A 26,772-nucleotide genomic window follows, 5' to 3' on the forward strand; every position below is an offset into this window, starting at 1 on the left:
GATTCCTCTCCAAGACAGTGGATCATCATTACCACTGACTGTTAGCTAGGCAGCTTTTTCTCCTCCTCCTGTGAAGGAGCAGGTTGAAGAGGGCCCAAAAAGGAGATTGGAAGAAGAAGCTGAAGGGAAGGTTGTGATGAATCTCACAGTAGGTACTGCTTTATACAAGAATTGCCTAAAGTTTGTGTGTTCTCAGCCAGAGTGTCTAGAAAGTCTCAATGACAGTCCCTCATTCTCTCTTTTGGCCATCACCCTCTTCTAGCCATTTTATTATCATCTCATGTGAAGGTCCAAGTGCAAACCTTTGCTCCACAGGTGTGTAGGGCAACTTCCATGATCAATTGTGAAGCCTTGGGGGAATTTAGGTAGCAGTGACAGAAAGTGTGTTGTCAGTGTCTTCATTTCATCATTTTTAGACCCATCAGCTGCCACTACTGAGTAGCTTCTTTGGCATCTCTTCTGAGTTTGTGAGTTGGACATGTAGACACTAGTGAACACTGCCTTCAGAGAACTTTTGTTCTGTGTTTTTCCAATATTAAAAGGAAGATATTTGAAACATTTGAAATACAGGACTAAGTTGTGCTTGGGTATATTTCTTCTGGGGGCTGTTTTTGTGTACTTTGGCATTTTTTGAAAGGAAAAAGTTTTCACAGACAAGGACTGGATAGCAAGTAGATTGAATGGGCAGTTCAGATAATCAATAACCATTTCCCTTGCTATGCAAATGAATTTTTTAAAAGTAACACAAGATGGACATTGGAACCTGCCTTGCCAAGTGCCCCACGAACATAGGAATAGTACTTCTTGGTCAAGGAAAGTGTGATAATAAAGTTCTACTATGATTTTTTTGTCTTCCTGCACTTCCAATTACTGAGAAAAATACATAACTCTTTATGCAGAGCATTGTTACCTCTGATATAAAGGAAGAATGAGAATGCTTTTCTCTGAAACAGAAGCAGGGAAAATGAGGCATCATAGCTGGAGAAGAAAAAAAACAACTTTTGTTTGGTAAAAGGTGAAGGAATCACAGTCATGATTATTAGATCATTATTGATAATGATTAATAATGATTAATAGATCATTATTTTATAATGCATTAAGGATTTTTTTTAATTATTGCTGACTGTTCTCTGTAGAGTACTTGTCAAATTTTACTTAATCCAGTGCAAATGATATTTGATGATACTAAATTTGTATCAGTTCCATCTGTTATAACAATGTACTCATCCTGTTCTATATGCAGTTAAAGAACTTACTGTGTCTGCTGGAGATAACATACAAGTGGTGTTACCCAAAAATGAGGTTGAACTGAATGCCTTTGCTGTCCCACCACCACCTACAGGTCAGTTGAATGCCTTGGTATGCAGGGAATGCATACACTACCAACTTGTAAATGCAGACAAGTTCTGAGTTATGTGAACATCTACCACTTCAGATAAAACAATTTTTCTTATTTCTAATACTGCCTCTTTTACAGCTCTAACTGCAGAGAGGATTTCCTCTGTTGGATTTTAAAGAGGAATTTTTAAGTGGCTTTTACTTTCAGAACCTGAACTTATTAGCCAGCTGATTCAATAGAAAGCCTGTAATTTCTACCAAAAGATGACGAGGCCTAGATTTTAGCATCTTGCTGAAAAGCTCAGGGCAGGGGAGGTGGGAAAGCAGGTTTGCATGCAACATTTGCCTTAAAACTGCCAGCTTCTGAATTGCAGGAGCAAGTATAAGATGTTTCATAAGTAGCTATGTAAAATATGTTGGCTTCACATTAAGAAGTTTTTTGTGAAGAAGTTGATTATTTGTGAAGTCCATTACATCCTTGCTGCTTTACCAAGTTGGAACACACTGGGAGTTTAACATGTGGTCATACTGCTTCATTTTACAGGCTTAGGCAGTAGCAGTCATGATCTCATACTGTAGTGTTTTATCTGATGAGTGGTGAACTTGATTTCTTTGTTTTCTGGGCTTATCTTGAACACAAAACTGATTGTTCTGACATTGTGTTATTGCTCTTAGAAACAGCCTACACCTATGAGTGGAGCTTAATCAGTCACCCTGCTGACTATAGTGGGGAAATGGAGCGCAGGCACAGCCAGACTTTGAAGCTCTCTCATGTAAGTGAGCTGTAAGCTCAGGCTCGTGTTTGTGTGCTTGTGTCCTTTCACAGAACTGTAACCTGTGGGGAAGGGCACCTTGATTTAAGGAGTTCAAGCCATCCTGAGTCTCTTCACTTGTTTTTGTCACCAAATTTATGCCAGTATCTTAGAGTGCTCTAATAATTTTCTAAGATAAAGGAAAAACTCTGCAGTGTTTGCTTCATATTCCCCACTTCCAGGCAGTGGCTAGTGGCTTTTTATGTACGTGTTTATAAAAGTAGATTGAGGATTCAGACATCCCTATTTACTCTTTTGTGATATGATTGTCACATTTAAGCATACTTTTGTATAATCCAACATGTGACCCTATTTGTTCTGTATTTGTTTCAGTTATCAGTGGGACTTTATGCCTTCAAAGTGACAGTTTCTGGTGAAAATGCCTTTGGTGAAGGTTTTGTAAATGTCACAGTCAAACCAGGTAAATCAGTTGACTGATACAATAAATTTATTCAACACAATATTATAACACATTTATTCAGCAGCATACTTATCAAACAGTCTCTCAGTTACTGTTTGTCAAGGATATCTGGCGGTCCAGTCATACTGATGTGTTTCATATCTTGGTGTGTAGAAGGAGTTTTAAGAAAGTGGAGCTAAGGGTCCTGCTCACTGTGTTTAAGTGCTCTCTAGTCTTTCCCCCTCCTCAGGCAAAGCCTGAGATATCATCATGCCACCTTTACTAGTCCTTTTCTCCAGCTAGGGACAACAATCCTGTGCTGATCTGGCTCTATCTGCAGGTTACAGTGCACAGCTCTGATCTGAATTACACCACGTAGGAGCACTGCAGTGGAACACTGCTGTGTCAGCACACTGCTCATCACTAACCTCTTCTTTGCCTTGTCCAAAAAGGACAGCAGATGCTGCAAAGCTGTGTGTCCTAGATTTAATCACTGGGGACTATTGATTTGTAGACTTAACATAAGTTTTGCCTGGGCTTTCACTAATATTTTTTTTCTCCCCCTTTTATTCTTCCTCCCCTATCTTTCTCACAGCAGTCAGAATTAATCAGCCACCTGTTGCTGTTGCTTCACCCAAAGTGCAAGAAGTTTCCTTGCCTACAACTTCTACCTTCATCGATGGCAGTCGTATGTACTGGACCATCCTGTGCTTATATCCTACATTTTTAATATACAGTTAAAACATTATTGTTTGTCAATTTCAAGTGAAATTTCTTATTCTCACTCTTCTCAGAAGTTCCCTGCATAATTATTTATTTTGGGAATATGTGTCCAGTTATAAATTATTTTAATAAATTAAAAAATTATAAAACACAACCTTGCACGTGGAGATTGAGATGCAGTGTGTCAGAGACTGCTGCATCCAGACAGCAGCTACTCTTACAGCTTCTTCCTGTCCTGCCCAGAAAATCTCTGTGCCAGTACAGCTGGGGCCATAGCAGAGAGCTGTCAGATAGGGTGTGATGAGATGTTGTAACTATATTCATAATTAATGAGTGCAGACAAGTCAGAAGGTGTAGAATATGAGGCTGATTTATTTTTTTTTTAAATTCATGCGTGTGAAGAATTGTGTAGATAAATTGTACCAAAGGTAACTTGGTATGACTCTGTGGTTAATGAAGCTTGTTCAATTATACTTGTAGAGACAATTGTAGAAAACCAGTTAGGGATGAACAAATGCATTACTTAAATATTCATTCCAGCAATTGCTACAAGAAACTGATGTGTTTTTCTTTAATGAATGTAGAAAGCATAGATGATGTGAAGATAGTGAGTTACCACTGGGAGGAAATTAAAGGTCCCCTGAGAGAGCAGAAGGCATCTGCTGACACACCTGTCTTGCACTTGTCTAACCTTGTTCCTGGAAACTACACCTTCAGGTACCTGCATGATTATTTTCTTGGAGGCCTATCTGTGATATCAGCTAAATTTTCATTTTTTTCTGTGCTCATCTGTATCTCCTCTAACAAAAGAATTTTTCTTCTGCATGCTGTTACTCTTCATTTTTCTCAGTGGAGAAACATATGGAGTGGTTTTATCAAAAAATGCTTGCAGTGATCCTTTATAACTCAAAATTACATAAAGGAAAGTATCATAAATTAATGTCCCCACTTTCAGCAGTAACAACTGTGACAGACTAATTGTTTCCCTAGCCTAGAAGCTGGCTAGTGCCCTGAATGAAACTGAGTCAGGCTGTGAAAGTCATCCTCTGAAGGGTGGTGGCAGACAGAATAATATTGGCAGACTGGTCCTCACAAGACATTGTTGTGCGCTGATTTTACTAAGAGTCATTCTGTTCTTTATGTTCTTTATAAAAGCATTTACCTTGCTAATGGTTTCCTCCATTTATGGATTGTTGAAGCTGGGGGCTGCCCAGATAGTGGAAGGAATGTTTGTGGTTCAAGGTGCTTTAGTAAAAATCAGTCCTTTTTCTGAACTGTTTAACTTAAAGCTCAGTCTCTACCGAGGCAGACTTCCCACTGACCCATCTTGGGTTCTTTGGCTGTCAGTGGGTTGCCTGACAGTCAATATATTATCTACAATCAGCAGATTGGCTTACATATACATTAACTGTGGTGCTTCACATAAGTTCCACCCAAAGTTTTACAGCTTCTGCTTCTTAATTCTGTATTTTTTACTGGAATTGTTCCATATCGGACAGTAGCAGAAATGAGTGTTAATTTTTTTCCGTGTTGAATGGGCAGAGTCTGGCTTACAAGCAATGCTTCTAAGTGTGTTCCAAACCATAGGGAATTCAGAAGTCAGTTGTTGCATCTCTGCAACTTTCAGGGAGGCTGACTAATGTGAACAAAAATGTCCAGTGCCCTTGATACACATGGATGTGCACTCATTGCAAAATGTATGGGTTCCCTACTGTTTGAGATAATGAGCACTAGTTTTGATCTGCTCAGGTTCCCTTCCATGTGGTCAGCTGTATGCAATTTTCATAACAGAGGTAGATTACAGATTAATTGGTCACCTTTGGAGTGCCTGCAGTAGTCTCATTTTAGGATTACTTTGTGCTTCTGAGAGGCAGTAATGTCTGAGGTTTTTAAAACCCTGCACATTTTTAGTTTTGTAACTTGACATTGATATTAATTAAAATTAGTAATGATGTGCCACAAAAAATAAGAAGTGAGGATCTGCTACTGTTCTATAAGCAGAGCTTCTGAACATCCAGAGTAGTTTTAGATGTTTCTCTGTACTGTTTCACTATAGGTGATGAATAAAATCCTTGTTTTTTACTGAGTACATTTCTAAAAGATTTTGTACTGAATGGTGAAGTTGCTATTGACAGCAGGTATAGGGATTCAGAATATCTAGTTTTGTTTTTTGGATTTTTTTTTTTTTTTTGTGAAAGGTTGAAATTTGGCTTTGTAAAGTTTTCTGAATTTCTTTCTTCCCTTAGCTGAGGGGTATGTGTGTCTGAAGCAGAAGTTCATATAATATAATCAGTGGTTTTTGTTTAGGTGGTGTTTGAAAAAGTGCCAGAAAAAGATTAATACTTCCATTTGGCAGAAGTTCATCTTAGCAGATTCTGTTTTTCCTGTTGTAGACTCACAGTGATTGATTCGGATGGAGCAGCCAACTCCACCATTGCATCTCTGACTGTCAACAAGCCAGTGGATTACCCACCTATTGCTAACGCAGGACCGAATCAGGCTGTCACTTTGCCCCAGAACTTCATCACACTGAATGGAAACCAGAGCAGTGATGACCATGAAATTGTCAGCTATGAGTGGTCACTTAGTCCCAAAAGCAAAGGCAAGGTTGTAGCAATGCAGGTATGTGTATTTCTCCTTTCATAGGATTGAAAAGCTCTTTTATCTTTGCCTCTAACATGGGCAAACACATATCTAAGTAACTGGTCAGGAGCACTGAAATACCTAGAGTTATGTTATTTTTTTGTTTTTCTCTCACATGTATTCAGTTCTTATTTTAGATACTACTTTTAACTACTTTTTTTTTTTTAATTATTTGGGGCCAAACAAACCTGCTTGTTCTCTGGTGGTTTGTAAAGACTTAGCGATCACATTGTCTGTCCTTGAACCCTAGAAGCTGTTTCACAGACTCCCATCTTTTGAGCCTCTGGGCAGGCTGAAAACTGGTTGTAGGAGAATGTGGGGATCGTCACAGTTTTCTTGTAACACTCTCTCCTGGAGAGAGTAGAACTCAAATAGAAACTTCATTTTCTGAGTGAAAGATGACAAGACCTTTTGGCAGTGTTTATGCAGCCACGCTCTGTGGTGGATTTTTATCCTCACTAAAACATGGGTTTCCAGTGAAGCCTGACAGAATTTATTCTCGTATTTTCATGACTGTTTCTATTGTTGTTGTTTTGGTTTTGTTTTTTTTTTTAATCTGAGAAGTTAATAAATATTTTCATTGGACTTGCATTTGGTAAATTGGAGATTCTTACAGCTCTGTAGGCGGTTGAGATAATTAATGTAATGAATCCAGCTGAAACTCAGGAGCCATTTTTTATGAGACTTGATTTCTGACATGTTGGCAAATGCTTTAGACCTTCAGAACTTAAAAGAGATCACTGTAGATCTATTCAGGAAAGAAGTAATATTATTAATGCAAGACTACAGTGTAGAGGAAATTAAAAATTATGGAAGGACTTACAGCATGATGACTTTTTCTGATCGTTCACCAGAACAAAAACTTTCCAAAAGCACCCAAGCAAACTGAACTTGTAGTTTTTGAGAGCTGTTCAATCGTAGAGCAGTCTTTCTGAAGGAAGTGAATGACTGCTCAAATGATCCAATGGATTCAGTGGGTATTTAATGTGGAAATGCAAGTACATGTTACAGTTTCTTTTCAACAGACTAGTAATCTTTGTCATGTGCCTGAAGCTGAGGATTACAGAATCATAGAATGGTTTGGGTTGGAAGGGACATTGAAGATCACCTTGTTCCAACACCTTGCCATGGCCAGGAATGTCACTCACTAGACAAGATTGTTCAGGGTCCCATCCAGTTTGGCCTTAAACAGTTCCAGTGATGGAGTATCCACAGCTTCTCTGGGCAACCTGTGCTGGTGCTTCACCATCTTCTGAGTAAATAATTTCTTCTAATATCTAATCTAAGCCTGCCCTCTTTTACTTTGAAGCTATTCCCTCTTGTCTTGTCACCATCTGCCCATATAAAAAGTCCCTCTCCCTCCTTTTATAAGCCCTCTTTAGGTACTGGAAGACTGTAGTGAGGTCTCTCCAGAGCCTTCGTTTCTCCAGACTGAACAACCCCAACTTTCTCAGCCTTTTTTTGGAGAGCAGCTCCAGCCCTCTGACCCATCTTCATGGCCCTTCTTTCAACCACGCCAGAGGATGCTGGTCTGTGGTGTTTTAAATGGTATCCACTGTTAGAGTGCAATGTAGCAAGTACCTCTGCTGGTTAGTAATTGTTTATCAAGTCTCTGTTCTTATTGTCATCTTTATCCAAAAGAAAAAAAGAAAGCCAAATCTATTTGCATTATGCTTTGGTATTCCTCATATGAGAGATGCCGCAAATGTTCCTTTTATTAGCAAAAGGACCTATAGCTGGGCCCAGTCATTTTATGACTTCTGTAGGTATCAGCAAATGCTGCTAGAAGAGTAAACTCAGAACAGAGTTGTCTTGTTTAATATGGGGGTTTTTTTCCATAACCCTATTATTCTGGATTCAAGTCAAGCTTGGTTTTGCATTTAACAGTTTTTATAAGTACCAAGGGATGTCATTATGTTTGTTTTTAAAATATCCCTAAGGAAATGGAATAAACTGTAGGAATTTTCACCAGTGCCTAATTTCCTAATTGAGAGTGGGTAGTGTTCCATGTGTTTCACAGTTATTATTGTGGAGATGTGATCTATGCAGTGGTTATACCAACAGAAGAAAATAGGATTTATTGCCTATAGATATTTCTCTGGGTTGGTAGGAAGAGTTTGAATAGTGAACACATTACTTCTGTCTATGTCCCAAATTTTAAGCCTCCTCTTTATCTGCAAGGTGCATAACTCCTTGCTCAAACACTGTATTTATGACTTTAAGCATTTCTTTCTCCTTACATTTCTCTGTAAGACCTTTCATTACCCACAACCCATTTCTGTTTAATCTTGTGCCCTGTCCTTGCCGGTGCTGCGAAGGGAGTGCGGACGCCGTACCTGCAGCTCTCTGCAATGCAGGAGGGAGATTACACCTTCCAGCTGACTGTGACAGACTCTGCACACCAGCGCTCCACGGCCGAGGTGACGCTGATCGTGCAGCCTGGTAAGTCAGTGCAGGCATGGCTGGCTGCCTAAGGGCTGGCCCAGCCTGCTGCCTTGGCTCCAACACCTCCTCTCCTCACATTGTTCCACTGATATGGCAGCCCCAGTGCCTGGTACCCCTGCAACAAGGACTTGTCCACCTCCATTTTCTGTCAAAGCAGGCCGTTAAGTGTAGAATCAAATGTAGAATCAAACAAAATCAAACAAAATCCAGGTGGTGATCCTGAGGGCACACACCAGCCTGGTTATGTAAGGCAACAGAGGTCTGTTTGAATCTGCTTGTAAAACCCAAATTGTAGCTCTTGAGTTTAATGTCCTACAGAGTGTGTTTTGAAAGCTGCTCAGAGTATCAATCAGCGCTTTGTTCAGTTTTCTTATTGTTTTGCAATTCTCCTGCAAGAGTCCTTGTGTGATTTGAATTCACTTAAACAAATTGCCAAGGAAGAAGTGTCGACCAAGGACTTTTTGAAAGCTGCATCTTTCACATGTTTATTTAGGTTTGGGAGCCAAATGATGAATAAGCCAAAATGATCTGGGCCTCATGTGATCTTTTTAATTCCTTATTTTTTCACAGTATGTTTGCCTTTTACATCCACAGTAGCCTTTTCTGCCCCTGTGCAGGTCTGACATTCCACCATGGGGAAATGTTTTATCTTCCTGTTACTGCTTAATATACCTCCTTTGTAGATTATTCCTTCTGGGGCAACTTTACAGCAGTCATTCACTGCAGAAACAAGAACATGAATTGGAAGTGTGGTGTGTGGTGGTGCCTTTTAGAACCCGTCATAATGTGGAATTAGAAAGATGCTATTGCTGAAGTCAGGCTCAAGGGTAAATGAATATGCAGGAAAATTGTATTGTTGCCAGTTTTACCATGTCACAAAAGCAGAGGCTGAAAACAGAGTAGCAGGTTATGTTTCTTTGCTAAATTCTCAAAGCCTCTCAATTGGCATTAACTTAGTGGCCTTGAGCAGCAGAGAGAAGGGGTCAGTATCTTCTCTGAGGGCAAAGAATCAAATTTGTGTGGGAGGTTTTGAAAGGGGTGGACTGGTAGAACCAGGAGAATGCCCCTCATGTTTTATGACATTTTATATAATGCATTGAGCATGCAGCAAGATTTTTGGGAGTGTGACTGTGCCTTCAGATATGAATATGAAAAAGAGAAGTAATTGCTGTGGGATTTGGGATCCTGCTTGCTGTGGGACTTGACTTGCTGCAGAGCAGACCTCCCACCTGCTGGCTTGTGCATGTCATACTTGTGGTTTGTACCTTTTGAGCCAATATATCAAATTTTTATTGAAATACCCTATGTAAAATCTGATTGGCAAGCATTGCCAGTGACTACCTCAAAAATGTCATACACTAAATGCTAATTTTGCAGAAAATAACAGTCCTCCAGTAGCAGTGGCTGGCCCTGACAAGGAGTTGACCTTCCCAGTAGAAAGTACTACACTGGATGGAAGCAAAAGCCAAGATGACCAAGGCATTGTCTTCTATCACTGGGAAAATATCAGGTATCGAAAGATTTTACTCATCCTTAGTAAAAAAGTGGAAATGGTTGAGTCTAGAGCCTCTTATCCAATCATGTTGAATGATGAATCGTGAATTATGTTTGAAAATCGTTTTCAGGACAATCTCACTTGGGTAAGTAATAGTGTAAGAAATAACAAATTTAAGCTGAACTCTCTGCCTATGTTTTGCAATGTTTCATTTTGAGGCCTACTTTTATAAAATTAAGAGAAAATGACAGGAACTTCTGTGTCTCCTGTTAAAAAGCAAGTAGCAGGTTTGGGTTGCATCCTGTAATATACAAAGTTTTTCCATTTGTGCTCAGAACTAGGGTTTCTCAGTCACTTGTTTATTGAAAATAAAGTGTCAGTCATATTGCCTTGAACTTCCAGTAATGGGTGACTAAATCACTCTTAAATGATAATGGAAAATATTTTACAAAAGCCTATAACTCTATGTTTATGTGTAAACCTAACTGATCCTTAATAAAAGGGACAGGTATTTTAGCTCCTGCAGCTGTTGTACCTGGTACAGGAAGAGTTATGCTGGCAGACAGTTATACTGGCAGGGTTGTGAGGGCTCTTAGAGCAATATCATTTGCATGAAATAGTTATTAGTTATAGTTCTGTTTTTATGCTCTGATGAATAGAACCCTGTGTTGAGGTTGAACTTCTGGGGGGTGTTTTCTACTCTTCTGATAGGTGGGGATGTATGCTTGGGTGCTTTGAATGTCTTGAGAAAAGGTATTAATTAATTCTCTAACTTAAACTCATGTCTCAAATAGTTCTTTAGCCATCAGTGCTTACAGCAGTAGTAGAACTATAACACACAAAATCAAAAGCCTGAGCAATTCTGCTGACGTCACAGTTTGGGTGGCTGGGCACAATTATTTTTGTGAGATGTTTTGTTTCAGTGGGCCAAGCTCTGTACTGATGGAAAACACTGACAAGGCAATAGCTACTGTGACTGGCCTCCAGGTTGGCACCTATCACTTCAGGCTGACTGTCAAAGACCAGCAGGGCTTGAGCAGTGCATCTGTGCTCTCCATTACTGTGAAGGAAGGTAAGCCTGGCTGCTGCCTCTTAGGGCATGGTGGGCAACTGGACACTTCATTCAGTCGCTGGTGGAATGTGAAGGAAATCAGAACAGAAAGGGGTAACATATTTGGTGTTACATTTCAAATGTGTTTAAGAAAACTGCTCTTTTGTAGTGAGGTAGTATTAATTAATTTCCTTTGAAGAATTAATTTCCTTTGTTACAAGCTGTTTCGATGTTCAGTATATGCAAAATTAGTTATAATAAACATGCTCCAAAATAATATTTTTTACAATTGTATGTCTACATCATTAAGAAGATATGTTTTTATTTTATCTTTGAAATTAAGCTTTGAGCAGAAAAGCAGTTTTACTGTGAATTTTAAAGTAACATCCAAGAAGTGACATCTCAGTGAACCAAGTTCCACTTAAAAATTTAATATTAAAAGACCTGGATTGTTTGTTTTGGTTTGGTTTTTTTTAATTTTTTGATGTGGTGTGTTCTTATGGTGGGTTTGTTTTTGTTGGGGTAGGTTTTTTTTTTAATTATACAGAGAATCAGTTGCTTTAGTGTGGGGTATTTATTTTGTGGGGTTTTTTCCCAACATGCATGCTGCAGAAGAGGCTTTAGGATAATCACAGTATGATAGAGTGGTTTGGGTTTGGAGAGACCTTGAAAATTATCTTCCTTCAAACCTCCTGCCATAGGTTGGGACACCTTCCACTAGACCAGGTAGCTCAAAGCCCCATGCAGTCTGGCCTTGGACACTTCCAGGGATGTGTTGACTTCAGCAAGCCCAGGATGCAGTTGGCTTTCTGGACTGCAAGTGCACATTGCTGGGTCATGCTGAGCTTCTTGTCAGTCAACACCCCAAGTCCTTCTCTTCAAGGATTAGAGGCATTATGCTGACTACTCCCAATCCAGTCTCTGCCCAACTTATACTTGGGATTGGCATTGCTGTGACCCATGTGCATCTTGGAGAAGAAGCTGGACTTTGTTTTACTCATGAGCAGCATTGCTTGAACTGTTTCAGAATTTCAGTTAGTGTTTAGTTAGAAGTATGTGGCAAGAGCTCTGCCCTAATGTGTCCATGGTCTTGTTTGTACTGTGAAGTGTAGCCACATTAAGTTCTACCTACAGGTGCGGGTTTGATATTAAAAATACACAGTTTTCCAATAACCAAGTTTAGTCAACTGATTTTACTTGGAAGAGGCACAGCCCTGTGCTGTTAACAGACAATGCCCTTGAGATCTGCCCAGGATTGAATTATTTATGTCCAACTATTTGTGTACAGTGAGGTATTTCACTCAGCCCCACAGCTTCCTTGAGCCCTAGCTTACTGGTTGTGTTCTGAAAAAAATCAGTGACATCTAGTTTCTGAAAAGAGAACATGTTCATCCTTCTTTGGCTTTTTTTCACCATATGTCCAATGCATGACTTAGTTTCACTGGTAGTGGCGAGCAAAAAACATTTGGGAATTAGACTTACTCTTAAATTTCCTGATTGCGTTTTGCCTACATACAGGCATTTTGAAGATACAAGGTCTTACTGGGTAATAAGTGATTTTCCAGATGAAAAAGTCCCAGCTGTGATCTCACGCTGTGCTGTGTTTCTAAGTAGGCAGAAAGTCTTTTTGCTTGACCAAGAAGATCTGATGCCTAAGTTATTGTGAGACTATAAATAAAATATCCCACAATGCTTTTTGGAAAAGATCTTTCTGCTCAAGTGCAATATGCTTAGAGCCAGATTTTGTATGCCCACTCATCCTTTCTCTGTAGCTTTGATACGAGGTTCTGTTGTTATTGTCTGTAATCAGCAGGTAAAGAATTGCAGTGTGGGTGTATTGGCAATGGCATGTCACATGTTTTGAAAGCAAATCCTTCTCCACTATTTTTATGGCTAGAAAACAACAGTCCACCCCGGGCACATGCTGGTGGGAAGCATGTTCTAGTGCTTCCAAACAACTCTGTTACCTTGGATGGCTCAGGGTCTGCTGATGACCAGGGCATTGTGTCATATTTGTGGATTCGGGATGGTCAAAGCCCAGCAGCTGGGGTAAGTTTCTTGAAGGTTTTAACGTAATTTGGCTTTTGTTGTGCACGTAACTGCAGCAGGGAGAGCAGGTATGACCCATAAGATGCTGTCAGGTGTGCTGCCTGTTTCTGGTTTGTCTCTCCTGCTCTCTGTAATGCTGTAGTTCAAGAGACTGGTGATATTTTCAGTACAGCTAGAGAATATAGTAATTAAGGACTGCGGCAGTGCAGAGTAATTGGTGATAGTATGAAGCTAATGTGTTTGAGGGAAAAATAAAATCTGAAATCCAGATATTCCAAAGGAGGAAGGGTCTGAGAGAGCAAGTACCAATAAAGTTTGAGGAATCCTGCCTGGTAGCATGCAAGGTAAAGTTTAAGGTAAAAATAGTGTTTGGCATTACATGTATAGGCACCTTCCCAGGCCGACTATTAGCCTGGGGCATTATGGCAGGGGATTCTGCTCCCTGAGTGGGGCAAACAGCAGAAATACCTGAGGAAAAACTTCAGTTAATGTCAACTAATAAAACTGGGATAATTTTTTCCCTATTTGCAAAAAGTTTTCTGGACAGCTCTTTGGTCTCGGGAAGATCAGCAAGATCAGTAAATCAGCAAGTACTGGGAGAGGAGAAGAAGCAAAGCCATTAAAAAAACTTCTAGAAGCAATTCACAGGAGGCTGTATGAATTGAAGAGGTTTAGCTTAAATATAGCTGGTAGAGTTGATAGTTGAAAATGCATGAACTCCAAGGAGAAGAAATTAGGAGTTAAGGAAGCAGAACTAAGGATACCCAACTAAAATTGAGAAATAATAATGTAACTGTCTTGGATTTTGAAGAAGATGAGTTATTCAGATTGTCAGCTGTTCTCTCTTTGGGTGTTTTTAGTGAAAATATCCACAGTGTGCAGACCATGAAATTTGGTTGCTTCCAAATTTCATTACTCTGCTACAAACTGTGGGTAGGTCACATTTGTCCCAAAAGTCAAAGCAAGAGCACACAGCATCATACCAGATAGCTGACTTGATAATGAAAACTGCAAATGAAATCTTTCTCGGAGGGTGTAACTATTCTGGACCTTGTTTTTGCAGGATGTGATCCATGGCTCTGACCATGAGGCAGTACTGCAGCTAACTAATCTTGTGGAAGGAACCTATATTTTCCACTTGAAGGTGACAGATGCTAAGGGAGACTCAGATGTTGATTCAGCAACTGTTGAAGTGCAGCCTGGTATGACAATTAAAAGGTCATCAACATGTTGTGAATACCACATCTTTGTTCTCCTCTTCACTTATTTGTTCAGATGTTGATGAGAATCTCTCAAGTTAAAAGACAGAGCAAACAGGTCTCTCTCTTTCTGCCTTCTTACTCTTCTGTGACTAGGCCCAAGTGTGTTAAAAGGTGACATAAGGATTCTTAACTGCTACAGTTGCCACAGTTAGGACCATAAATAAATAAAAATTATACTTACTAGTTAATATTTTCATTAGGATTTTGTTGCTTCTCATTAATTATAGGTTGTTTCTTTTTCTGGTTGTTAATTCGATTGGTCAATAGAAAGAGATGGGAGATGACCACTGAATTTAAGCACAAATGCTGCTGTTTGATGGTTGAAAGTGTGGCTTTGTTCATTTTTCTCCTTTCATCCTGAAAGACCAAAAAATTCCTCAAATAATTTCAGGGGGTTGTAATTGCAGGTGAAATAGCTAAAGGATGGACGTTGAAGTCTCAGGAATAGAGTCTGAAATCTTGGGTCTGTCAGAGAGACCTTGTTTATCTGGCTTCTGGGCAATGATAATGTAGTCATAGTAATTGGATTCTGATTCTCATGAGATATCTGTGAAGTTTGTTTTGTTTGCAAGGCACTCTAGAAGTTCAAGCACCATATAACAGAAAACTCAGTTTGTAAGGGTAGGCAGGGTAAACATACCTGATATTTCTCAAATTTACCATCTTCATTTAGACTTGTTCACTGTCTTGCATGCTACAATACAAGTCCATCTTTGGCTCCCTTTTCCTGAGTTGTCAGCAGTAGATTACTAGCAGGGAATTTGGTAATTGAACTCATCTAGTGCTTACCTCTGACTTTAAGAAGGCAGCATTTAGGAGAGCAGAAGTTGATCTTCTGCACAGAAATGTGTAAATGCTGGAAGTGCACTCTGAAGTACTTTATTTCTATTGATAAGATGGGTTACTATTTTAGGACCCACCAGGTTTGTTTCATAGATAATTTGAAAAAATAAGCTGAGTACTTCTCTAAGAACACAAAAAAGTTGGCTTATCAGTGATAGGGTCCTATGCAGAAAACTATAGTGCTAATAAATACTTTCAAGTACTGCATGTTGGTACTAAAATACTTGCCAGGCTCTGAAGGAATAGCATATTCTTCTTCTGTCAGATCCCAAAAGGAATGGTCTGGTGGAGTTGATCCTGCAGGTTGGAGTGGGACAACTAAGTGAGCAGCAGAAGGACACTCTGGTGAGACAGCTGGCTGTGCTGCTGAATGTTTTGGATTCAGATATCAAAGTTCAGAAGATACAAGCCTACTCGGATATAAGGTACAAAGATGTCCTGTTGTGCCAGAAAGACTTGTGATTTACTTTGCCTCTCTCACTGCTCATAATTAGTTGCAAAATAATCTTTCCTTAGATGACAAAAAATGCTATACTTCTCAACAGAATATACTGTAAAAGGTGAATTTCTTGGTAGAAGGTAGAAAATTGATGAAGTAAACTCTGTAGACTGTTTTGTTTTTAAAAAAAATCCCATTTCTTCTGTACAATTTTTTTCTTTTTCCTTTAAAGTGCATGCATATTTCAGTGTCTTTGTTCCATACAGTGCTGCTGTTTTTTCCAAATGTTGGATGGAGTGAGATAAACAGACTTTCTCACAGTGAAGCATTTATTGTATTTCAAAGTAATGTTCCAGCTCTGTTTAATCAAACCTATTTTATTTCCCCTTTTTTTTCTACTTCTTCTCCATGGTTTTGATATTCTTAATATTTTATAAACATTTTCCCAGGTAACTGGTGGTGAAAATCCATTTTTTGCACAGAAAACTCCACAGTGGATTCTCTTAAATGTGGTATTTCACCGTGAAGAAGAAATAGTCCCTGCAGTTGGTGTAGAATGCTAGAGATGGCTGTGTGTACCCTGAGAAACTTGTCAGCATGATTGGTAGAACCTATTTACATGAGTTAGCTTTAAATTGCTTGTTGTCAACCACTTAGTAATTTAAAACCCATTTTGATGTTTGTTTAGCTTTTGGGGAGCTTCTTAAAATTTTAAAACACAGTGTGGAAAGTCTACCATTTATACCTACGGTATTTTTTATCACAGCTTTTCAAATTAAATTGTTCACATTCAAATTAAAATGTTCCCTGAAATGTCTGATACAGGGTGAGATCAACACCACCCAACTTACAAGTTGTGGATGACAGGGCAGGAGGGCTTCCACATTAAGTTCTCTAGATCCCTTCCTTCTGAGCTTTTTCTCCTATTAAATTCAGTTTCCTAAATTTAGTGAAATTGCTTCAGAGTGTTTTGTGACAGGCTTTATATGACAGTGGAGAAAGCAAATGTATACATACTTAAAGGTCAGGAAGACCAAGGAGGGAATTATATTTGCTGTTATCGTTCTCTATCATCTGTGAAACTGAGCATCCCAAGAACTGCTGGTGTTCCCAGCTCAGAATGAAGATCAGTTCAGGGCTCCACAGACAGAGTTCCCTAATCTTTATCAGTAGTGATGTTGGTTTTTCAGAAGCAAAAAAGACTAAATGCGATATGCCTTTCGACTTTATTGCTAAATGCATGGCAAAAGTGGTCTGTGACAGCAGTCCTGACTTTAGCTGTTCTTTCTGCAGCACTGCAGTTGTGTTCTACGTGCAGAACGGGCATCCTTCCATGGTGATCAAGGCGTCAGATGTCTCACGGACTCTGCACGTGCAGCTTTTGAAACAGAAGGCTGACTTCCTGCTTTTTAAAGTCCTGCGAGTGGACACGGCTGGTATGTTTTGGTTGTGCTTGCCCATCTCAGAACTTTGCAGACATTTGGCTAACACAGCACCTGGAAACACTGCATGAAGTCTTTCTGGCTGCCATCTGGTGTCTGGGCTTGGTAGCTTTACAAAAGATGATGTTGAGGAAAATACTTAAAATGCTTCATGATGTGTAGTAGGTAGACTGGTGTCAGTCACTCTTAAAAGATGCCATCTGTATCAGCAGGCACATCTTAATCTGGTCTGCATTAGGAAGGCCTGTGGAATGAGGATAAAAATACCTTAAAGGTATAGGATAATGAGGATATGAGCATAAAGATACCTTTTCTTACAAGATGTGCAAAACTTAATATAGCCATAAAGTAGATATGTTTCATGTCTATGCTTCCTTCAGGGCTTTTACAGTAAACAGGCTTGTAATCTAACTTGTTCTTGTCTGCCTGTATTAGGCAAAATGGATGATAGCTGTGTTACCACCTGGTCTTCTAATCTTTGCAATATACACAGGCCACTGGGGTTTCCTATAATGAACTCTTTATTTTGCCCCAAAAGATGCTTGAACTTCTAAGCTTATTTTAAACTACACTAGTAATGTCAACCCTTTATGATCCTTAGGTATTACAGACATAACTTCTCCATAATTTAAAATCAGGACACAACAATTCAAGTACAAACAAAGTAAGCAAGGTCTGGTGATAAAATAGTCACTGACTGTGCAGTAAATTCTGGCTTTATTTACTGGGTGAAAAGGTTGTTGTTCTGTTATAAATATACTCTGATCACATTCTTTGTTCACACAGCCAGCAGTCTGCTACTCTGTAGATCTATTTGACACATAACCCCAAAGGAAGGGGAGTTTCAAAACATATCACAGTGTTATGAGCCAGATGCTTTACCACCAATCTAGTCTAACATTAAGAGGATGTATGAAAAGTTGTCCATTTACACAACAGACCCTGTGTTTGGTTCTGTTCTTAGCCTGTCTTTTGAAATGCTCTGGACATGGGCACTGTGACCCCATAACAAAGCGCTGCATTTGCTACCAGCTGTGGATGGAAAACTTGATTCATCGTTATCTCAGTGATGGAGAGAGTAATTGTGGTGAGTTTGGGTGTTGTGGGATGTCTTTCAAGAGTAACTTGTTGTCATGTGAGACTGTTAATTATTTGTTCTTGGAATGGGGAATACTTAAGAGGTAGATGGTGAGGGGAGACTAAAAGAGTCTGTGTTTTCCAGCCTAACAATACCTTTCTATAAAAAAATATTTGAATAATTTCTTGAAATGATATCTTGACAGTAGTAGCCTACATTTTGAAGAGAATCACTATTTGAATAAATAATGTGAAAACTTGGTAATGAGAGGGAGATTTTGCAACAATTTGGGGCCAGTTGGAGGATTTGTTGAATAACATGGGCATTGCAAAGCTTTTGGGCACCTCTGTTGCAAAGCTGGAAAAGAGGCAATTATTTCAATTTCTCTGACTGGGTGATTGATGCTTCTGTGCCAGAATATGATCTGATGTAAGCAAAGAAGACATCAGTCTTCCAGACTGACCAATACTGACCTTTAGAACCTGATAACACTGACAACTGTGAGTATACACATGTTGGAGTTCAAATTGCACATCTCTCTATATCCTGTCCTGTTTACCTGGATTTATAAATATAAATGTGGAGCTAGAAGGATCTACATCTAATCAGCTCCTCTTATGAAGCACTACTAAAGTGCCAGACCCAAAGCACCTCTTTTTATTTTAGTTAGGGAATGATAACTGAGGTGATAACCATGACCCTTTGCAGGACTGTCAGTTCCCACACAGACTTCAGATATCTTGAGGTGGTGAAAGTGATTTTAGAGTATCTGATATCTAATAGTATATATAATGTGCACTTCTAATCTTAAAACTTAAAGATTTTTAGGGATTCATCTAAGAATATGTTGGTGCTGTTTTCCTACATTCCTTTTGTCACTCCCCATTCCTCAGGATTGGTTATTTTAATGGAGTTGTATTAGAAATTATTCTATTCACATGACCTTACAAAGCACTGTTGTGTTTCTTTTTTCAGAGTGGAGTATACTCTATGTGACTGTATCTGTTTTTATTTTCATTGTGGTCATGGTAGGGCTTGCCTGGTTCTGCATCTGCTGCTGTAAAAGGTACATGATTTGTGTTTCTTTTTGATGGGGTACACAAAAAAATTGCACACAACTGCCACATTTTAGTCCAGTCCATAGCACTAAACCACTGAGCTCATTTTGGACATGTAAGGAGCTTCCTGTAGCTGTTTCTGTAGACACATCCTTCTTTTGAAAAAAAGGAGTATCCATTTGTCTCTGCTCTTCTGCATTATGAAAACCAAAAAGTTGATGTTGCAGTATCCTTCATATTAAGTGATAATTGATGTTAAAATGCTGAGAGTATACTGCAGATCTTCAGTCTCCTACTGAGCCCTGCAGGTACTCCATGCTAAAAAAATAAAAGGCACACCCTGAAGGTCACTGATGTAGGAATGTTCCAGGCCATGGGAAAGGATCTGCTCCCAATCTGTTTTAGGCTTTGGACAAGAAGGGTGGGTGCCTAGGCTGCATGTGGCTTACAGGCAAGGAGTACTCTAGTGATCTCAGTCATGCAGACTTCTTGCTTCATCTTTCTTTACACAGGAGCATTCATACTACTGAATGTTGTTTCCCTCCCTGCCTCCCCTCCAGTCTTTCCTAGTGAGCTGATAAGAAATTCTCTTTCAAGTGACAAGCCCCTGCAAGTTCTGTCACTAGAGCAAGTGTTTTTGCTGCAGCTCAAACAGCTCAGCAAATAGATAGCTTGTTCAGGTGTTAGCAAAAATAAAATGCCATCACAATCTTTCTGGGTTTTCATCTTTTTCTAGGGTGTCTTTGCAGTATGTAAAGGATGTGTAGGAGTTGATACCAATTTTATTTTTTATGGTTGAAGGAACAGCGCTGTAAATAGAAAACTTTAAATAGTGAAGTGTGTCCCATTCCACTCCCACAGTGTGGGGTGGAGCCTCACAGGCTTGTGCATATTGGATGATTATTTGTGGGATTTTTTTTTTAAGTTCAGCTGCTTCTGTCCTTTGCCCTCATATGGCTTGTGCCTGAGAGTGAGGGCTGGTTGATACAGATCCATGTGAAAAAGAGTAGGGAATTACAGCATGGGACAGAATGTCAAGAGATTCCCTTTGCCTTGTGGAAACCACATGAAAAAGACAGTGTAGACTCAAGATTTGGCTGGAGATTTGGAGTTTTTAAAAACTTTGAGTTGCCAGATGAATTCTACAGAAGGTCATGGAGGGGAGGCCAAGGCTGGCTGTTGCTGTAATGCTGGCTGAGCAGTAAGGTAGCTTCTCCACTGTGAACTGTGGGGCACATGAATATTCATCTACCATGTTTGTAGTTGCTATGCTGAAATTGAACAAACTGTGGCTTAGGAGAGCAAATCAATCTGCCTTGCTTTCTTCATCTTTTTTATATCAGTGAAAATTAGCTATATTGTCTTGTCCATATTGTACAACTGCCTTACTCAGGGATAAACTAGCAATATTTTTAAGTGGAGGTGAGAAAATACAATATTTTATTTTTTGTTATATATCTGTATATTGGGGTATGTATATGAAAAGGAAGTGGGGGGCAGATTTATGTGTGCACATGAGAATTAAATGTCTTTTTGGTTACTATCTTTTTAGCCGCAAGAGGACAAAGATAAGAAAGAAAACAAAATATACCATCCTGGATAACATAGATGAACAGGAGAGGATGGAGCTACGGCCCAAATATGGTAAGTGCTGTTTGGCAGCCCAGGAGCTCACCCACCAGGTGAGCAGCCAGTGTATCTATATTGATACCTGTAGGCAGGAGGAGCCCAGAAGCAGGCCTACAAGTTTGGGAATGGCAGAGACAAGCAGACAGTGAAGTGGCTGGGGGAGAATCAGTTAATTCCTTTAATAAAGCCTTGGGCTCAACTTCTGCTCTGAGCTTCAGAGTTTATCTTAATTTAGAAAATTCAATTGCCCCACAGATTTTCTCCATGTAAGCCTTCCTCCTCAGCACATGCTTTAATTTGGAGCTGGTTTTGTGGCTGCCCAGCAGTTCCCTCCTGACCCATCAGTGCCCTGTTGGACATCAGTAGATTTCAGCTGCTGTTTACATGTCTTTTAATTTACCTGACTTTCCGTTTTTAGCAAGGGAAATGTTGGAATCCAAGGAAGCAAAATCATTCAGAGAAATTGCTGTCCAAGACAGACAGAGATAATGTTTTTGTAGAAATCTTGACCTTTCATTGCCACTCATGTTAATAAGGTCATTGAGTGGACAGATTGATTCCAGATTCAAGATATTAATAATATATTGGTTGTGTACTAAGATAATCTAGTTGTTCAACTACATTTAAATTTAAATACTTATATTCACATTTCAGAGTTGTAAATTGATGGGCCTGCAATGAAGTCATAAAAGTATCTGAAATGGTATATGATACTTCTAAAGTCAGTTTTTGTATTGGTGTGTGCTGTTACATTGCACTTCAGGGAATGTTTTCACTTACCTTTCATATCACAGCAGGCGAGAACATGGTAATATGCTACTAAAAATCCAAGCCTTTCTAATGAGTTTGTTTTGCTTTTTTATTGTCAGGCATAAAACACAGAAGTACAGAACACAACTCCAGTCTGATGGTCTCTGAGTCAGAGTTTGACAGTGATCAGGACACTATCTTCAGCAGAGAAAAGATTGAAAGAGAGAATTCTAGAACACTTATAAATGGGTCCGTCAGAAATGGAGTTTCCTTCAACTACAGCTCCAAAGACAGATAACTGCATGAGGGTAAAAGCACAGAACACACTGGTGTGACACATCTGAAACATGTTGGCCCACTTCTGTTTTTCCAGAACCAAAATCTTCCTAAAATATCAACTAATTGCAGATTAAAGGGTAAATTTTTAGCACAGGTAGGGGAAGGCAGAAGGAGGGAGAAAGGATTAGATGGTCAGCTAACTCCTCTTGTTACCATCATAGGAACAAGAAAATGCACATCTTATTTCTTGCATGTTCTGTGCTGAATGTTTGAACTTCAGAAGGCCTTTTTTTCTGTATCACTGCTACAAAACTAGCCCAGGCTGTTCTGCTACAAACTATGGTAACTAACAACGGCATACAGATTCATATGTGCTCCTAATGCTCTCTTTGAGAAGTGGTGTGATTTACAACAGCAAAAGCCAATATAGATGAAGTTCCTTACAATTATAGAGAGCAATATGTGGACACAGGCTCCATCTTAATTTTTAGTTTAGGATGGAAACAAAAAGGGCATTTTTAGTGCATTGTCTTTATCCATCTGTATTTTGGGACTTCTTTTACTATGATAGTGCTCATTGGGTAGGGTGGTGTTCATTGGGTGAAAACATTCTTGTTTTCAGAGAAAGTTAAAAACTGGAGCAGTTGCACTGGATCAGCTGTAATGTAACATGGTACATCCTGTATGTGTCCTGTAGGATGCAATGTTCCCTGTATTCACATAGGAGGTGTGATGTCTGCAGGGAAATCCAGCCTTAGGTTGCTTCTGTAATGATCAAATTGCTTTAACTCTGCCATGTCCATCCAGGAAACTGTAGCAGGAAGGACTTGGTGTGATGCACCTTGAGAAGCATTTTGAGCATCCCAAACAATCTTTGTAGATCACTTTGAGGAGCTCTGGACCTTTTAAGACAGAATGCTCAGCTGAGGTGAGTTTCCATCCGTCAACATCAAGTGCCCAATTAAAGGATGTGCTGGGCACTCCTGCAGTGAAATGTTTGTGGCAAATACCCTGTGTGGAGCAGGAGGTTCATTGTATTTTCATTGTCATGGTAATTGGTATTGAGCAATGTTTTAGCTTGAACATGAGATTGTTTGACTTTTTTCTCTCTTGCTCTTGAGTGACTGGATATATTGGCCTAAAGAGATCCTTTTTGGTCTTTGGCAAGGGTAGGTGTATTGCAGATGTGACATTCTTGTTCACAGTCTGGGTAATTTCTTCACAGTCTGCTTGTTAGGCTTTGAAATCATGTCCCCAGTACTGCTTTTGAAATCCCTAACTAAAGACCTGACTTTTATACACAGGCCTCACTTGTGGGAGCATCTGTATCAGTGGTACTGTTTAGCCATGACATCAGCTTCTCCTGGGGGTGCTCTACTGATGTACTGAAGTCTAGGGCTGCGATGGAGGAAGATGTGTTTTGATGGAGAAAGCATTCCTCTGAGAGCATTTTTGAAGAGGGTTTTTTTTTTAATGTTTTGGGGATTTGTTTTGTTGTTTTGGATTTTTTTTAATCCAGTGGTAGAGAACCTGTTATCAGAGGCTGGAGCAGTATAGAGATCAAGGGGAGCAGTTAGAAGGGTCAGGGAGGGTACATAGCCCATTTCCATCATGAAGAATAATGTAGTTGAGGATTTTGGGGCTTTCTCCATCCTTTCTTTGAAGTCTGACACAGAGTAGCTGTGGCTTCTGTGCTTCTCTTGTTAATGGACTTGGGCAACACTCAGAACTGTCTAGGCTGGAAGAAATCAGTGGTCAGAAGGTGCAGCAACATAGCATGCTCATCACTTGTTTCATACTTTTGATTATCAAGTGCAGTCAGCAACAATCCCTAAGGCTACTAATTCAGCACTGAGGAGTATTTACCCTCTGTCCAGCCCTGCATTTTTCTGGAGATCTTTGTGTGGCGGCAGGAGTCATTGTGGTGGGAGAGGCTGTGAAGAGCTAAAAAGGGCTAATACAGGTGTTCTCTATGTTTTTTCCATAAGGACTGCAGTAGGAATGGTATGATTTGCTTTATTCAGAAACCAAGTTTCAGCTCTGTGTATGGGGGTTTAGGCTATTTCTTGAAACAAATCTACTTTCTCACACTCTCCCTCTTCTTGAGAGTGTGAGTGTGTATGTGTATATATATTTTTAAGTATCTTGGTCAACAAAAGCAAGGTCAGCTTCTGATGTCATTCAGTTCCTGCTCCAGATGTGTTAACATAATAAAAGTAGTGTTAATTTTAAAGCATTCCTGAAAAAACTTAAAGCCCGCTCAAAACAGTAATTTATTTCTGTCCTTTGAAATCCAAATGTTGGGCTCGATCCATTATGAACAACTAGACAGAATGTTCTAGCAGGAATTATTATCTTGAAAACATGCGTTTTTAAACAAGGAAATAAGTTGCCTAAATAATTTCAAGTTTGTACGTGCAGTGCTGCCATTGATGCTTCTGCTAAATACTGTCTCCAGTGTGCCTTTATCTGTTAGCTTACCTTCTAGGACATGTCAGTGCAGTCTGCAGCATCTATCAGTTTTGTGAAATTAGTGACTTACGTCTTTTGGGTTTATTTTATGTTTTTAAAGCCACTGCTGAAACCTAGGATATTTTTCTTTGAAGGTATTAAAATATCTTAAAAAAACCAACAAACAAACATACAAACCCCACCAAAATGAAGAGTTGTTTCTCTAGTAAACAACTCCAGGAATCATAAACCTGCATTCCTTAATGTTGCAGAATTTCCTCCAGGACTATTCCCCTGCCCACTGATGCACACTGGTGGGCCCAGATCCTTTGGGTCCCTGGTAAGTTCATGGGCCATGAGAACATATGCATGATTTGGCTAAGTGTTTCTCACTCTAACAAATAAGAAATATTTAGACCAGTTTCTCATTGTATAAGGCCCTAGCAAGTGGAAGTTGCTTGGCCAATTCAGTTCTCTGATGGTACTTTAACGTCTTTGTTGCTAACAGTATTTTAGCTGTGTTTTCAAAGTTGAATATAGATTACATTTTTCAGCTGCTTCTGATTCTAGTTTGATTATTCCATCTGCTTGAAAGAAGTTATTCCTCTTACCATAAGAGCAGGCTTGCTTTTAATATGTGGCACTTGCACATATTAAATATGTAAGCAAGCATTGTATCTTGATTCAGTATAATTGTTACTTCTAGAACTACTGCTTTCTTGCAGAATGTCAGTTCATACCTTGAATGAAGGGTCAGAAAACTGGCTGTAATGCAAACACAATGGCAGAATTTGGATTCTAACCCTTTGTTTCAGGTTATTATAGATTCCAAGCAGGTTCTCAGTCCTCATGTTTACTTCTGCACACTGTTTTCCTTCACATACAGAAAGAGTACTGGCAGCTGATCTGTAAAATTCCCCAAAGACTCATCTGCACTGAAAAGCAGAGGAGACCAGATAGAGCTTGTCTTTTGTGGCTCAGAGTCTACTGAAAATAAAGAATAATTCAGTTTGGCACTGCTAAGATACTGCCTCTTGTTGAAGGCAGGCAGTGCCTCATTGCCTTGAAGTGTAAGCACTGGATTTTCTTTTGCATATTGATTTTACACGCACAAGGGATTCTCCAGCTATGTAAAAGGACTGCCTTTGTTTGCATTTTGGAAGAAAACTTCCCAAGTATTAAACAGGTTCAGTATCCAATTGTAGTATTCCATGCAGTACATACACAGCATGAAACTGCCATGGCTGTGAACAGGTAATTGTCTTGTGGATTTTATTTTCCTAACTAGAATCATACTGCAGTATGGAAGAAAGTTTACCTTGGCAAATCTGTTGAGATCCACATCCAATTTCTCTGTCCTGTGGTTCAACCTGCAATATTAAGTAGAAAAAACAAAGCGAAATGCAATATGTCTAATTACAGACAATTGTTTATTTACATAGGTGAAAAAGGTTATTCTTGTTTTGTGTGTAAGAATAGATTATCAACTCTGTCCTTTTAGTAAACAATTTTACTCTCCCTCTGTCAGATGCATCAGATAAAAGTGCTGTTCAAGTGTCTATTTTGTGCTGTCAGCTGTTTGCTTATACAATGTCAATTTTCCTTTCTTTTGTCTCCTTTGGGCAATCGGAAGTTCACACACATGCAAGGAACTTAACAGTGAGACAGTGAGCGCATGCATGTGTTCTCTGTGCTGTTGCAAACTTTCCTCAGATACTCTGATGTTCTTGAAATAATTGAGTTCCTAGGGAAATGTTCTATTCCTGCTTTTATTCCTGTCCTGTTCCTGCTCACCTCAAGTGAAATTAATTTTGCTCCCTATATACCAGTAATGGGCAGTAGTCAGTTGGAGCTTCAGGGTGGTGGTAATAAAAGAACAGTAAGTGTAGTCTTCTGACATTTAGGTGAGATTTGAGAGAGGAAAACGTTCCTCCAGGAGAAGGGAAATGGGATACAGGTGAATTAGTTTCTTAATGTCAATTATTGCTTATCAGGGATCCCTAACTTGAATACTAATCCTATAATTCTGCAGTGAAGAAAAACCCATTTCATGTACCTTTTATAACCTTAACTCCCCAAGGCAAAGGAGGGAAATATAAAATTTAGAACTAAAATTTTAAGGAGGCAACAAAGGCAAATGATTTTTGTACAGGCCATGAATCAGGTGCAGATGAGCTGCACATCTGTATTTTGTCTCTGTATGAAAGCACTTCTCCCTGTGGGTGGATGGGTGAGCTATTACAGAATTTATATTAGGAATCTGTTTCTAGAAAATGTTATTTATTGCAAATGCTATTGTATTGTAATTGGAACCATTTCTGAGCTGAAATTACTACATTTATGTAACGATTAATAAAGTTTTGTCTTTCCTTTTAGAAACTTGTCAGGTACTTTTTTAGGCATGGTATTCTGTATTGGATCCCACAGTCAGGCCAGGTTAATAGACATATGTTGTCTTCCACAGTTTGTCCATACTCAAACATAAAAGCAATGCAGTAGTTGATTCCTTCCCTCCCTACTTGCAGAAGCATCTTTTACTAGAGAGGTGATATAATTCAGTAGATCAGAGAGCAGGAAAAAAATAA

The 26,772-nt window shown here is 39.3% G+C and overlaps 1 protein-coding gene across 2 annotated transcripts in view; it reads left to right on the top strand.

Moving 5' to 3' along the window:
• KIAA0319 (KIAA0319 ortholog) overlaps positions 1–26,528 on the top strand; it is a 44,466-nt gene extending 17,938 nt beyond the window's left edge. Inside the window, exons 4-21 of one of the 2 annotated variants that reach the window (XM_058803773.1) lie at positions 485–490; positions 1,244–1,342; positions 2,014–2,111; positions 2,484–2,571; positions 3,146–3,238; positions 3,858–3,990; positions 5,667–5,895; positions 8,235–8,358; positions 9,739–9,871; positions 10,780–10,928; positions 12,805–12,956; positions 14,020–14,158; positions 15,327–15,486; positions 16,794–16,936; positions 17,907–18,029; positions 18,996–19,086; positions 20,631–20,722; positions 21,577–26,528. In XM_058803773.1, the coding sequence (XP_058659756.1) occupies positions 485–490; positions 1,244–1,342; positions 2,014–2,111; positions 2,484–2,571; positions 3,146–3,238; positions 3,858–3,990; positions 5,667–5,895; positions 8,235–8,358; positions 9,739–9,871; positions 10,780–10,928; positions 12,805–12,956; positions 14,020–14,158; positions 15,327–15,486; positions 16,794–16,936; positions 17,907–18,029; positions 18,996–19,086; positions 20,631–20,722; positions 21,577–21,755 (2,231 nt within the window). In that variant the 3' untranslated portion in view covers positions 21,756–26,528. The remainder of the gene's footprint in view (positions 1–484; positions 491–1,243; positions 1,343–2,013; positions 2,112–2,483; positions 2,572–3,145; positions 3,239–3,857; positions 3,991–5,666; positions 5,896–8,234; positions 8,359–9,738; positions 9,872–10,779; positions 10,929–12,804; positions 12,957–14,019; positions 14,159–15,326; positions 15,487–16,793; positions 16,937–17,906; positions 18,030–18,995; positions 19,087–20,630; positions 20,723–21,576) is intronic. The other variant, XM_058803765.1, reaches the window with a different exon arrangement.
• Positions 26,529–26,772: the final 244 nt, after the last annotated feature.

Source organism: Ammospiza caudacuta, chromosome 1, assembly GCF_027887145.1.
Source record: "Ammospiza caudacuta isolate bAmmCau1 chromosome 1, bAmmCau1.pri, whole genome shotgun sequence".
Lineage (NCBI taxonomy): Eukaryota > Metazoa > Chordata > Aves > Passeriformes > Passerellidae > Ammospiza > Ammospiza caudacuta.